This window comes from Felis catus, chromosome E3 (genome assembly GCF_018350175.1).
Source record: "Felis catus isolate Fca126 chromosome E3, F.catus_Fca126_mat1.0, whole genome shotgun sequence".
Classification (NCBI taxonomy): Eukaryota; Metazoa; Chordata; class Mammalia; order Carnivora; family Felidae; genus Felis; species Felis catus.
In genome coordinates, this window is record NC_058383.1 from 32,937,671 (window position 1) to 32,953,122 (window position 15,452).

The following is a 15,452-nucleotide window of genomic DNA, read 5'->3' on the forward strand; positions in this document are numbered from 1 at the left end:
TTTTTTCTCTCTGCCTTCAGGCCACATTGCACTTGAATTATCCCCCAAACTCATGCATTTTAGAAAAGGGAAGTATTTCGAAGAACTATGTAGCTTTTGGCCTGTTCAGATAAAACTTTCTATTCTGTGGGCACCCAGGGGGAAAACTCTGCAGACTTCTTAAAGGAGTGCCATGCACAGCTACAGGGTATTGTTTGGAAAGACGAATGGAATCATCCACTCTTAATACACTCACGCATGCGCGCGCGCGCACACACACACACACACACACACACACACACACACACACACACACACTGGAACCCCTGTATTCATAGTTTTGAGGTTAATGCGTATGGTAACTACAGAATGGAAAATGAAAACATGGCTGCAGTATAATAAGGACCCCTTGAGAATCCTTTTAGTTCCCTGGGGTGGGGGAGGGGGAGGAATCTATCTCAGCACTTGTCAAATTGTGTTTTGCTGTAACACACAGGCATACCTTCTGTTGAGCTGGCTTCTTTGTGCCAGGCCAGCCAGTCAACAGCATGGTTTCAGCATCTGCTATCTGTAGATCTTCAATGATCCCAAGAAAGTCGTGGCTGTGTTTCGGAAAGGGGGCTGGCCGTGGAACCAGAACCTGAGTTCATTTGGAGCCTCATTTCCCCCTGCCAATAACACCACCTTCATAGGATCTCGTGGGGGATTTAACGAGCTAAGAGGCATGAAGGTGGTTTGTAAATGACATAACCGTAGGCATCGCCTGCCTTTTCTAAATGGAAGTATGTTCTCATGATCAGATCATGACTTGGGGAGATGCTAGGACTATTAAGGGGCCCTTTAACCCAACACAAGTCACCATGTCACTTTCCAGAGTAAGAGCATCCAGCAGCTCCCTCTTATGCTTCAGTAAGGTCTCAGCCTCTGAACATATCCCTGAGGCCACACATGATGGGATTTCTGCCAAGCCTTTTCACCATCATCTCATCTCCCTCCTACGTCATGAGCCATAATGATTTATCTCCAGCTCTTAGAATAGCCAAGGTGTATCTGCAGGTCTCCGCTGACTCTAATGCCCACTCATTTCCCCTCTTCTTCACCCGGATACTCCTTCGGCATCTCCTTGTGCCTCTCTCAGCCTCTAGTCCCTGGAAATTGTTCTTCCTCAAATTCCCGCCACATGTACAAAGGCAGAGACCCTGTCTTTGTCTGTCTTATATATCATTGTTTCTCCAAGTTCTAAAATGGTGTTGCTGCACAGTTAGGTAAGTGTTCAACAGATACTTGCTGATTCACATAGACATCCAGATAGATGTCCACCTAGCATTTATTATACTTTATATTACATGGGAGTCTAGAGTCCACGTGACAGAAATCCTACTCAAAGTGGCTCAGGTGAATTGGGGACTTGTTGGTTCACACAACCAACAGGTCTAGAGTGAAAGTCTTTAGGCATAGCAGACTCCAGGTGCTCCAAGTATGTCATCAGGACTGTGTCTCTGTGTCCTGATGTTGTCTCCCCTGAATTCATTTTCCAGTCCAGAGCCTGGGGCCAGATAGAGTTCATTGTGTTGAAGCCACATGGGCCCAAAGGTGGGGGTGGGGGGCAGGTTGTGGAATGAACTAGAGGAAAATGAGCTGGAACAAATAACAGATGTCCTTCAGGCACCAGACTGTGGGCTCCCAAGTTCAGGGTCTCTCTCCTCTGTGTATTCCCGGCATCTGTTCCCAAGTGTGGCATATAGTAGGTGCTCAAGAATGTTTGGGGATGAATACGTGTGTGATATGTTTTCCCTCCCTTCTAAGAAGGCATTTTTAAAGCCTATAAAGACAGATGGTTATATATAATCCACCTTCTGCCTCATCCTCTGTTTTGCTTTTTCTTTTTCTTTCTTTCTTTCTTTCTTTTTTTTTTTTTAACCTGTTGGCAGGATCCGACGTCAACCTTCTTCCAATTTGGAGCGTCCATCCAGCAACAAGCCACGGTCATGCTGAAGATCATGCAGGATTACGACTGGCATGTCTTCTCCTTGGTGACCACCATCTTCCCTGGCTACAGGGACTTTATCAGCTTCATCAAGACCACAGTGGACAACAGCTTTGTGGGCTGGGACATGCAGAACGTGATCACCCTGGACACTTCCTTCGAGGATGCAAAGACGCAAGTCCAGTTGAAGAAGATCCACTCTTCCGTGATCCTGCTCTACTGTTCCAAAGATGAGGCCGTCCTCATCCTGAGTGAGGCCCGCTCCCTGGGCCTCACTGGATATGATTTCTTCTGGATTGTCCCCAGCTTGGTTTCTGGAAACACGGAGCTCATCCCCAAAGAGTTTCCATCAGGACTCATTTCAGTCTCCTACGACGACTGGGACTACAGCCTGGAGGCGCGAGTGAGGGACGGCCTGGGCATCCTAACCACTGCCGCATATTCCATGTTGGAGAAGTTCTCCTATATCCCTGAGGCCAAGGCCAGCTGCTACGGGCAGACGGAGAAGCCGGAGGCCCCACCACACACCCTGCACCAGTAAGAGGGCCGTCTTTGCTTGTGTCCCAGAATGGGACCAGTGTTTTGCTGTTTGTTTGCTTCTTTGGTTGTTGAAATACTCAGAGCAACACATACGTACTTGCTGCTGGAAATGTGCGCTGACAGTAGGGAGTGTTGTGCGTGCGCTTACGGGACTTGCTTTGTTCCATGATCTTAGTCTCTCCTCCCCTCACCCCCCGGCTCATCTTTCGTTTTTAAGTTCCATCATGCTTCGTTCTCTGCAACCTTCTGTTTTTACTCAATGATACACCTTGGAAACCTACATACGAGACCTGTCTCCGTATCTATCTACGTATCTCTCGATCTATCCATTTTCTGTCTATAACTGTATCTCCAGCGTGCATGTGTGTGTACATATGCATATATTTTTATATATAGATATATACACATATATGAATATATGTACAAAGATGTATATATATACACACATACATATGTATGAATGTATGCAGATACATATGTGGGTGTCGATATACATATGTATGGGTGTGTGTGTGTATTCTTTCAAACCTGTGCACATTACCTCTCTCAATAGAGATACACCATGGTTTGTTTATCCAGTCTCCATAATGATAGAAATTCAGGTTGTTTCTGATTTTTCTTTTTCCATCACAAACTAAACCACAGGGATCACCCTCCCACATGTCTCTGTGCACATGTGTCAGGGTTTCTCCAGGGCGGATTCTCAGAAGTAGAACTCTGGGGTCACAGAGCACACACATTTAAAAATTGAAGTATCTGTTGCCAATTTGTCCCACAAAGTAACTCTACCAATTTATATCCACGCAAGCAGTTTGTGAAGTCACCAGGCTTCCCACGTCCCCACCAACATGTCACAGTTTGGGAAAACTGCCCACGCTGGGTGTTCCATCCTCTGTTTGAGTCTGTGTCTGAATTTCTTCCCTTCTTGTGTCCTATTTTTGTAGGTCATTGGAAATCTTGGCAGATACCGCTTTTGAAGCCTCATTGTATTCCATCACATGGATGTATCCTAATGTATTCAACCACTCGCATCTTGGTGGACGTTTAAGTTCGGTGTTTCTCAGGAGTGTCATTGTTCCTTGTGACCCATCATTATGGCTTGGCTGTTGACATTTAGAATGATCACCCCTGCACCCATTTTGCCTGCTTTTGCCTGACGTCTGGTGATTTAATCCACGCTCCTTCTGTACGTAATGCGTGGTGTAGTTCTGTGGTTAAGGGCCTGGACTCCAGGCCTCGATTTATCAGGGTTCAAATCTTGTCTGGCCCACTTTCTGTCTGCGTCGGATAACCATTTTACCTTTCCGCACCTCAGTTGTTTGTTGCCAAGTGGTGATGGTAGCATTGCTTCCTAGGGGGTGCTCGTCAAATTTGAGCGTGCATCCGAATCACCAGGAGGGCTTGTTAAACCACAGATTTCGGGGCTCCACACTCAGTCTGTAATTCAGTAGCTCCGGGGGCCACGGGAGATGTGGGGACAGAATTTGCAATTGTAGCAGGTTCCTCGGTGCTGCTGATATTGCTGGTCTGGGGACCATGCACTGAGAACCAATGTTCCATGGATTGTCCTGAGTATGAAATGAGGCGATGCGTGGAAAGTACTGCTTAGCGCCGTGCCTGGCCCCCAGTGATTATTGACTACCTGTCAGAATGACCAGTGACGTTGTTTTTGGTCATTAGAAATGACAGTAGGCAGACTAGGTAGGTTTATTACCAGCAGAGTAACACGTCACTCCAAAGTGACTCTGGGAGATTTTAGGACCTTGAATCTGCTACAGTGCAGGGATTATCTCTGAGTCCAGAGGTGTGCACGTGTGGAAAGATTATACATCTTTAAAATTGGTATACACAGGGGCGCCTGGGTGGCTCAGTCGGTTAAGCATCCGACTTCGGTTCAGGGCATGATCTCACAGTCTGTGAGTTCGAGCCCCACGTTGGGCTCTGTGCTGACAGCTCAGAGCCTGGAGCCTGCTTCAGACTCTGTGTCTCCCTCTCTCTCTGCCCCTCCCCTGCTCATGCTCTCTCTCTGTCTCAAAAAAATAAAAACATTAAAAAATTAAAAAAAAATAAAATTGGTATACACATGGAAAATAAACTCTTGAATTAAGAAATTGTGGTCCTTCAGAATTTCCCCTTCCCCTCTGATTCTCTCTTTAGCCATCCTGTTTCTCCATTACCGCTTTGAGCGTTTTTGAAGAATTGCCTAAAGATCAGGAGGGAACTCCGGGAAATGAGTATGAGGCCTGGAAGCCTCTTACAGAGGCAGGATTTCTGCCAGCGCAAACACGAGGGCTGGGCTAATGAGTACTCACTTCCCATCAAAAATGCCCTGCAGCTGGAATATTCAGAAATGTATAATTTTGATGAAAACATAACTCAATTTTAGGGCAATTGAAATATAGTGTATACAGGAAAAGGAATTGGAGAAGGATAATTGTCAAGACATACAGAGCTCCTTCGAGTGACCATCCTGAATTCTGTTCCTAAAAAAAAAACAAAAAAAAAAAAAACCCCACTGCTGTGAAATGCTGTCATGCTGTTTCTAGGAGTTATGTTTTGAATGCAGCAATTTTTGTAGATGGTGCTTCAGCCCCAGAGTAGTAATGGATCAAGTGTGGTAAGCCGTCATCCACTGCCTGGTGTTTAATGAAACCTCTCTCCTTCCGTGGACCGCTGGCGATGCTCGCCCTGTGTGTGAGGCTGGAATGTGGTGCAAGCAGTGGCTTCTTACTATACTTGCCCACTGTTGCGGTGTTTCTTAAACTCATCCAGGCCAGAGGAGCAGTTTGCCAGGCAAGGGAAGGGCTGGGAGCTGGAGAAAGCCCCCAGATGGCAGTTTTTCCGAACCGCATTAAGGACACCATTCTCTTCTCCTCTATCAGTCATTCCTTCCTTCCAGCGGAACCCATGCTAGCCCCCCAAAATACACACGGGAATGAAGACATAACTTCCGTCCTCAAAGAACGTACAGTGTGCTGAAGAAGGAGGTTTGCATTGCGACAGACTCAGGTAACAAGGGCTTTTTTAAAAATATGAGGGAAGAACAAAAAGCTAGTACAGAGTCTGATGAAACACCCACCCCAATATGTCACACTGGTTTCAAATTTTTAAAAGACATACACATTACCGACCACGTAGCAGTCCTGATATACCTCTCCCGAGTCCCACTTTCTTCCTTTTCTCTCCCTGGGAGGGAAAAACACTGCCATGATCTTGGTGGGAATCCAGATCTGTGTGCATGTTTTTACTTTTAGTACAGACGTCTCTGCAACCTCAGACCCAAGGCACAGTTCTTTCTAATGCACATGAGTGGTGTTTGATATCTTCCAGTTTCCTTTACGTCAACCTTGTGGTTCAAGATGCATCTATGAGGACCCGTGTCCTTCTAGGATATTCATCTTAGGTGCTGTCTTGTGTTCTGTTGTGCATGTAACTATTGCATTGTTTGTTTAACCATCCCCCTCAGATGGACATTTAGGTTGGTAACGTAAGGGATCCTCAGTGTCTGTAGTCGAGTTGGAATCCCAGGACTCTCCAGTTCAGGGTTCCGCAAAGCATCCAGTCACCAAGTAGGTGTCGTTACTCCCACCACGTAGTCAGGAGGATGCAAATACCTTGGAAGAAGTTCGGATAAACTCACATGGATGGCTGTCATGCTACATTGATGTGGGGATCTGGGGTTCCTCTTTGACTGGTTGAGTGTGCCATCTTGGAACCAGTTACACATGTCCCTGTGTGGTCTTCAGGGACGTGACTTGTAATCTCCTACCCAGAGCTTGCGTTATTAGGACACTGTAACCATGACTTCTTATGACGCGGGACCTGGTAGACAAGACTGCTTGCTCAGGATGACATGTTAATGATCTTGCCGTGGACCTGTTTCTGTCCCTGGGATTTCAGGGGGAAAAAAAGGTGGGGGAAAGGGGAAAATGTTCTTTATGTTTAATATTCCTGGTTTTACAGAAGGCACTTTGAAAAGAGCAGTCAGCATTTTATAAAGTTCAAAAATAGCTCAGCCATGTTATGTAACCTCCTCCTTGCTACTGCAAAGTTATTAAACATCTGTCCCTTCACCAAGCACAGAGCACGTCACTGGTAATTCCTGGAGCTGTGAAGGTAGAATATTACCTGTTCTGCTGGTGTGGAACCGAGGCTGTTCTGTCCAGTCCTGTCCCAAGAGTCCGTCCAGGCCTCTGGTGGATAGGGCCCTCTGGGAGGCAATGTGGCCTCAGGGTGAAAAGTCTGGCACCAAAGCCTGGGTTTGAATCCCAGATTAGAACTCTTCTAGATCGAAGGCTTTGGACAAGTCCCTTAATTCCTCCAAGGCTGCCTCCTGAGACATAACATGGGGACAAGAGAAGTATTTGCCTTTTAGCCCAGAGCCTGACATATGGACTGCAATCTATACGTCGTTACTATTATAATATAACTTGTAGATACAGAACAGGTAGCGGAACAGATGGGTCTGTATGCCACAGTCCACAGGATTACCACTGATTCATTCCCCACGGGGCATTTAGTCCCTCTGTAGGCTAGACACCAATTATCCCTGGATGGCGAGACAGAGAAAGCCCCCATATAAATATTGGGTCAGGCGGTGTTCAGTGTTGCCATTTGTGACTTGTCTTTGAGGCCTGAGGGGCAGTGGAATATCTCATAGAGGAGGCTCGTCTCACTAGGTTGGAGGTACAGGAGGAAAGGGATGTCCTTCTGGGGAATCATAACACCTAAGGAGAAGTGGATTGGGGTTGAGATGGCTCAATGTTTTGCTGACATTTCCCAAACATCTTTCTGGTAGCTTTGTTTTTTTTTTAAATTTTTAATGTTTATTTTATTTTTGGTGGGGTAAGGGGCAGAGTGAGAGAGGGGAACACAGAATCTGAAGCAGGCTCCAGGCTCTGAACTGTTACAACAGAGCCCAATGCGGGGCTTGAACTCAGGAACCGTGAGATCATGACCTGAGCCAAAGTCGGACGCTTAACTGACTGAGCCACTCAGGCACCCCAAAAGGTGGATTCTTTTTAGACCTAAACTCTCTTGCTAAAGGCTTACCCTGGGAGGAGCATGGCCAGTGGGAAGAAGGCAGTTCAGTAGAGAGAAAAGTCCGTATGGCCAGGTTTGGAATTAGCCACGTACTGCTTACCAAGTTTACGTTAGTAACCATGCTAAATCCAGAATTTTTTCTAAATGCACACACACACGTGTGTGTGTGTGTGTGTGTGTGTGTGTGTGTAGGAGGGTAGTCATCTTATTGTACCAAAATTAAGTGAAAGCATATATGTTGAAACACAAGCCTGGCTGGTAGGAGGCATTTCAAAAATTACTGTTGTTATTATTATTGTGGTGATGATTGTCATTATTGTTTCTATAATTATACTTATTAGACTGCAAGCTATTTACAGGCAGGGAAGTGAGAAATAGATTTCTACCTTGCTTTTTAACGACTGAATTATGACTGTACATCCCGTGGCTTCCATTTTAGTTAAGGAAGCAGGATGTGGACAAGTGTCTTGGAGGTCAGAAGTGTTCAAGTAGATCTTTAGCCCAGATGAGTGGGGAAAGAACATCTTCTCCCAGGAGAGTTAATGGATTCCTATTGAAGAGAAGTTATTTGACTTTAATTGACGATATCTGGCTTGAGCACTTATGTGTTTTAAATTAACTTTGTGATTTATCAGGCTTCTGCTTTAAGAAGCAACGACATTGGGGCGTCTCAGTGGCTCAGTCAGTTAAGCATCGGACTCTTGATCTTGGCTCAGGTCATGGTCTCATGGTTCGTGAGTTTGAGCCCCACACGAGGCTCTGTACAGATGGTATGGAGCCCGGTCGTCTCTGCTTCACTCAGCCCCTTCCCAGCTTGTGTTCTCTCTCTTTGTCAAAATAAACAAACAAGCAAACAAAAAATTTAAACGAAAAGAAGCAATAATGTTGTAAATTATGACCCTGACAGAAAATGAAATGGAAGGAAGATCTATATGTGTGAGCTTAATTCATTTCCAAGTTACTTTGGTACTTTTATCTTTTTAAAAAATTTTAAATGTTTAATTATTTTTGAAAGAGGGAGAGAGAGAGAGAGAGAAAGGAGGGGCAGAGAGAGAGAAGGAGACACGGAAGCTGAAGCAGGCTCCATGCTCTGAGCTGTCAGCACAGAGCCCAACGCGGCGCTCGAATGTACAAACTGCGAGATCATGACCTGAACCGAAGTTGGACACTTAACCGACTGAGCCACCCAGGCCCCCCTCCTTGATACTTTTTCAGTCTTCATTTCTAAAATAACCACAGGAAAAGTTCCTGGCTTAATGACCCATTAACAGACTGCACTAAGCTGGGCTGCCTTTTTGGTTTTTTGTTTGTTTGTTTGTTTGTTTGTTTGTTTTTAAGAAGTCAGAATTAACACTGTTGGTTTCTTTTTTTATTGCCAATAAAAGAGCCTACTCCGTTAAGTCTCTGAGCTTGACCGGAGTTAAAACTTCCCTGGGTGAATGTGATAACTCTTTGCAAATATTTATCTGTGGGATTACTGTATGCTCGACAAACATTTCTGGCAATGGCACCAGGCACCCACGAGACCCGGCCATCCTGTGGGCTTGTGCTGCAAATCTGACTGGGGCTCTGGACTCCGTGATGAGGAAGAAAGGCTGAGCCTCAAAGCAAATCAGCAAGAGATATGTAGAAATGAGATTCGAGAGAATCCAGGTGCAAGTGCCAGATTGAGAACGCAAAGTGCATTCCACCAGGCTTTGTGACTTTGTGGAACGTGAGTTCGGAAAGTGCCATGGTTATCTTGGGCAAGTTACTTGATTTCTTTGAGCCTCCACTTCTTGACTGCAAACAGAGATCATTCCAGCCCTAGGGGACTGTGGTGACACTTACATGCGTGTAATACACTCAGCCAAGCATCTAGGCTATAGTTGGCACCCGATCTGTTAATTGTCCTCCTTCCCAGGGCCGGGTGCACAGCTTGAGCTGACCCCGCCTGTGTCCTGACAGACCCATGAGAGGTGGTCTCTGCTCCCTGGGTGTTCAGCCTGACAGCTAAGTCAACAGCCTCTCTTCAGCATCATCTCTGCTTGTGGCATCTCTCCTGGAACACAGCCGTGTCTTTTTTGGCTGGAAGTCAAAAGTACCGTATGCCAACCCTGCAATGCAAGTCAGTCATTTCCAACTGGCATCCAATGAATAGCTTGACAAATGGTGGGAACTGGATGCTGGCAACTTGAAAGGACCAGAAATTGGCCATGCCTTTACCTTGAGGGAAAGGTGGTTTCGGGGTCATACATGCAGCACAAATATTGTTCAGATGTGCCCGATGCGAGTCTTTGGATTTGGGGACCCGCATGCCTAATAAGAATATGGATCGATCTGTTTCCCCCAGGGTTGGACGCTGAGACAGTTTTCATTTTGAAACTTGTTAATTTGGTGACGTATGCTGATAATTTGCTGCAACTCTCTTCTGTGAGAAGATAAAGCAAAGAAAAAGCACCCTCCTCATTACTCTGGTGCCTGCTGACAGACAGTATTTTGGGGGCAGAGGATCTTAATGTGTAAGCACAGGGATCAGTTAGGAGACTGTGGCATAGTCCAGGGGAGAGCAGGCAGTGACTTGTGTGAGAGTAATGGCCGTGTATTCAGAGAGGAGTGAGTGAGCTTCATGTGCGTTGTGCAGTAAAGTGAACAAGGCTTCACAGATGAACATAAAGTGATAAAAGATATTAATCAAGAATTTGGCACTTATACAGCTGAGTAGATGGTGGTGCCTTTCACAAAACTGGGGAAGCAGCAGGTGTAGAGAGGAGGGGGTCAGGAAGAGCATCTAATTTCGAGCGTGTTCATGGAACACACGCTGGACACCCGAGTGGAAATCTCACGTAGGCAATTGAAGAAGAGGGTCTCAGTTGACACCGAAATATGCAACACACATTTCAAAGCTTATTGGTGGCGGTTGAAACCCTAGGATTGGGTGACATCACCTAGGGGTGGGTAAGGAAGAATCAGAAGACTAACCGGGCTGAAACCTTGAGGAACTTCAGCATTCCTTGGCAAATAAGCCCCAAGGGAAAGGAGAATCTTGGGGAGAAAGAGTTGGGTTGGGAACTTCGGCCGCCTCTTTTTCCCATGGAGACTGTCTGTGCCCTGCTTCTGTTATGGAGCCTGGTGGGTGTCTTTATGGTGTCTGCTGTATGCTAGACATCATGGCAGGCACTGTGGGCCCTGCGGAGTTCTATAATCTATGGCCATTGCTAGTATGCCCAGGTTGAGTGCACCCTAGGAGAGTTAGATAATCATACCAGCAGTTTTAATCAATACATGGAGAAAGTAAGACCAATCACACGATGAAGTGCCAGGCAAATCATCTGAGCAGCCAATTCTTGGAGTCAGAAGAAGCCAATACCATACTCGGCTGGAGTCAGGACACCGATGGCAAGCCACGCTTTGCATCTGGAGAGATGAGAAAGTGATACTTCAAGAAGGGGGCAAAACCTCTGCTTTTGCTTTATTTAAAAAAGAATTTTTTTAATATTTATTTTTGAAAGACAGAGAGAGAGAACATAAGTAGGGGAGGGACAGAGAGAGAGAGGAAGACACAGAATCTGAAGCAGGCTCCAGGCTCCAAGCTGTCAGCACAGAACCCAACACAGGGCTGGAAGCCACGAACTGTGAGCTCATGACGTGAGCTGAAGTCGGACGCTTAACTGACTGAGCCACCCAGGCGCCCCTGCTTTTGCTTCATTCTTAACATGATCTGGAAGACATCTGATGTAATACAAAACAATAAGTTAAAAACCCTTTATCCCGCAAGGGGGGCACCTGTGCCACAGTGTAAAGGGCACATGTGAAGGGCCAGTTTATTTACAGGCTGTCTTTTGTTGGCTCTCCCGGAATAGTGTCTGTCTATGCACCTCCTTGTATATAGGACAGAAGCCCTCCTCGTGCTGGACAGCCAGTATGGGTGGGCATTTCCACCTGTTCTCTGTCTTGGTCCCCTTCTCTTGACCCCACATAGATGCTGCCTGCCTGCAGTGTGACTGAGCCCCCATGCAGCCTCCTGGTGCCTGACCGCCTGTCATGGATCCCAGGGCTGGAGGAGCCCCTGTTAGGCTAGTTTGCCAGCTAGGTTTGGCATGGGCATGGGGGGAGGCCAGCCATGTTTTTATCCAGGCTTCACAGTCTGGGGACTGAACTGGCTGATCTGCTCATGTCTGGTGTACTCTTGTCCAAATCCCCACCACCAGTTCCGGAGATTTGCTTCGTTTGGTTAAGTCCTGTCCAAACACAAGGAATAAATACACACACTATTCAGTTTCCTGTGTGAGGAAGAACAGCTCTCCTGAGATGTGGACTCATTTCCTTTATATTTCCATCACTATTAGTAAAAGGAAGTTTTAGCAAGTTAATTAATACATCAGTGTGTGTGTGTGTGTGTGTGTGTGTGTGTGTGTGTGTGTGTGTGTGTAACTTCAAGTTTTATAAGTTACCTTATAGAAACATATATATTTTAAAATGTGATGTAATGGAAATTTTAAAGTGCCCTGCCATGTATTAAGTGTCTTTTCTGTGCTAGTCACTTTAACTAAATTATCTATAATCCTTAGATGTGCATCTAGGATATTTTTGCTGCAACTGTCAACTAAATTCAGTATGTGAGTGAATTATTTGATTGGAATTTCATAGGTAGGGTGGACTTCAGAAGCAGTATGATCAAGGCTCTTGTTCTTTTCCCTATGATCTCTTGACTCTGCTCTTTGGTAATTGTAGTCTTTGTTATCAAACCTCTTTCTTTGGGACCTTAAGTTTGCTGTCAGCCACACCTCGGATGACTTCTTTGTTCATGGCCAAATTAGGTCATGTGTCCATATTTGGGCCAGTAACAGCCATTTTGAAAATGCCATGTACTCACCGGCTTAATTCTGGATTCCCAGTCCAATCACTGAAAAGGCAAATAGGAATACATTAAACCAATCTAGACTTACTCTAAGAATTGGGGATGGGGGAAGTTCCCCCCAAGGTCCATCAAGCTTTATGGCAAACATGATGTTTTAACAAATGTGAATTCTGTTAAGAACAAGGAAGAAGACAATGGATGCTGAATAGACTTATTACCAGCAGGCCAATTATAAATCATAATAACTCATATTTTAGTTGGTGAAACTGAGGACCAGAGAAATTATATAACTGGACAAAAGGCACACAGCTAACATAAAATGAAGCTAGAATTCCAATCAAGCTTTGTTTGGGTCGAAACCCTGTTACACTACTTTCTGAGGTTGCAAATTGACCTGAAGTTGTATTTTCCTTTTTTTTTTTTGACTCAGAATGTTTTTATTGTTTTCAAAACTTGAATAAATCCCAACATTTAAAAATTGAAAGGTGTCACAAAAAATTATATTTTCAGCAAATCTTAAAAATATGAAACACTGATGACGGTAATTCCACATGCCTATCTGGAAGTTTTAAAGGTTGGAGCTCTAGGTGTTGGGTCCAAACCCTTCACTCCTCAGGAGGAAGCTGGGAGTCGGGAGTCCCAGCTGTATGTTGCTGTGCAGGTGGTAGGGTTTATGGCAAGAGTATCTCGGCCTTTCCTACCCACTTTGATGTGGGTATTTTCTTGTTCACTTGATATATAGGAGTCACTGATCTAGTTTCCGGATTTCTTTCGGAGGTAATTGCTGCATGTGTAATTCTAGATTTGGTGTGCATGAGAGGAGGTAAGTTCAGGAGCCTCCAAGGCTGCCATCTTGTATAGGAACCTTCCTCCTACCTGGAGATGGTCAACTGGGTGTTATCAAGAAGGCCTGCCCAGTTTATTTTCATCCCCTCCTGGGCTACTTACTTGTATTACATCAATGGCCTCTTTATGCATCTTGTATTTTGCTATTTTATCATAATCATCATCATTCATAATCATCACCCAAATAAGAACTTGATGAGCCTTAAGAGTGGTAGATAACAGAATGAGTGGTAACAGGAAGTTTTGGTACCTCACCTCCAGGGATCTTTCCACCTGGGTCCAAACAAGTAGGTCTGTGGACAACATAGGTCTCTGTCGTTCTGTATGCCTTCAACATTATTGGACAGACATTCTAGAGAAGTCATGTAAAAAAATCTGCTAGTCTGTGATTCTCTGCGATGAGACACCCCGTAATATTGGAGAGGAGCCCCTAATCTTTCACTCACGTTTTCTCAAAAACAAACAAACAAACACAGTGTTTTAAAAGTTTCAGCTGGGGGTGTCTAGGACATAGTCATCAGGGGCTAAGTGGTCATTCTCTGTGGCCCTGGGTCCTAAACCTACTTTTCTGTTCAACTTACCGGTGGGAATTTGACTTTGCCCAAAGACAAGTACCTCCTGAACTACCCACGGGGAGTTCCCACCCATCAGAGTGGATTAAGGCATAGATGTTCTTCTAAAGCTGGGAAGAGAGATTTGTTCTCATTGGTGGTGGGGCAGGGATCTAGCCTTTTGCAATATCCTAGAACCTGTCCAATACACGGCAAACAAGGGAGTCTGATGGAGCCCATGCTGTGTGTTACCGGTCACTGCTGGAAAGGTCCCTTGATCACCTACACCTTGTCAAGTATGTGGTTCTGATCTGATTTTTCCTTGTTTATGGCCCAAATTCGCCAAGTATGTTATTAGTTGTTACAAATTATTTTCAGCTGGTTTTGTAACATCGAGATTGTCCATTGCTTCTCTTTCCTTTTTACAGGTGAGGAAATTGAGGCCTGGAAGACACAGGGTTCATTTTTCACTGATGAGAGACTCGTTAATGGCAGAAACATGGGAAACCCAGATTTTCTTTCTCCCAGAGCTAGATGGGTTGCTTCCACTGCACCTGTATCCTCTTTCCTTCTAGGTCCTTTGTGATGAATAATAATAATGTGGTGGTGCTGGTGGAGATGAAGAAGAACATCTCTAGGGACCTGGCCATCGTTACTGTATACACCACTACCTAGCATGATGTAGACACTTAAATGTGTGTCAGTGGGTGAGTGGTGATAGTTGCTAACACAGCAGTTGCTCTGGTCTTGATGCTGTGTTAAGGATGTTGACCTGTATTATCTTATTCTGTTCTCACAACAGCTCCATGAGACCCGTGGTATCATTTTTCCTCTTTTTGCATGAGAAAGAAAAATCTCAGGGAGAAAAAGGACTTTCCCAGGGTCATTTAGTGGCACAACCAGGACCACGATGGCCTCTCTGACTTCACCTGCTCCTCTGACCCTCTGGCAGCCCCAGGAAAGAGGACTCTCCAGGTGTGTTTTCATGAGGCCCTAGGAAGTTTCCCAGTGCCCCAAAGCGTGTACAGAGATCTCCCCATTTGGGGCAGGAGTCATTGGCGTGCCTTGCAAGTTGACTTGTCACAGAAATGCAATGCATGGGGTTTCATTTTATAAATCACAAAACCTCCCTGAAAACGTTAATAGTTTTACCGTCAACATCAATTATTATTATTGTCATTAGCACAGAGATCAGCGTTGGCATGTTGCCAAGAATGAAGAGAGGAGAGAACAAAGGGTAGAAGTTGACCTTTCCTGGGAGACTTTTTATGAGAATAGTCGAAAGCTCAGTTGCAGAGTCATCAGCTCCCTTTAAATGAGTTCTAGAACGCGTCCCTTCAGACTTTGTGCATCTCTGAGGAGCACCAGTAAATATTAGCTGGATGCAAAGAATTGAGCAAAAACATCAGCAAGGGAGTCTCAGTAATTCTGACCAGGCAGAAGGAAAGAAATAGAAGGTAAAAAGGAAGAGGGAAGCAATATTTAATCTTGATGCTGGTTGTAGGGCAGGTCCCAGTGGAGTTGTCTGCCTTGATTTTTAACATCTTTTTTAAAAGTTTATTTATTTATTTTTGAGAGAGAGAGAAAGCAGGGGAGGGACAGAGAGCCAGGGAGATGAGAGGGAATCCCAAGCAGGCTCCACACTGTCAGCGTAGAACCTGACACG

General features: G+C 45.2%; 1 protein-coding gene across 3 annotated transcripts in view; it reads left to right on the top strand.

The window, feature by feature from the left end:
* Window positions 1–15,452, top strand: part of GRIN2A (glutamate ionotropic receptor NMDA type subunit 2A) — a 536,750-nt gene that overhangs the window by 375,903 nt on the left and 145,395 nt on the right. For all 3 annotated transcript variants that reach the window (XM_045047693.1, XM_045047692.1, XM_006942329.5), the window contains one exon: window positions 1,911–2,503. In XM_045047693.1, the coding sequence (XP_044903628.1) occupies window positions 1,911–2,503 (593 nt within the window). The remainder of the gene's footprint in view (window positions 1–1,910; window positions 2,504–15,452) is intronic.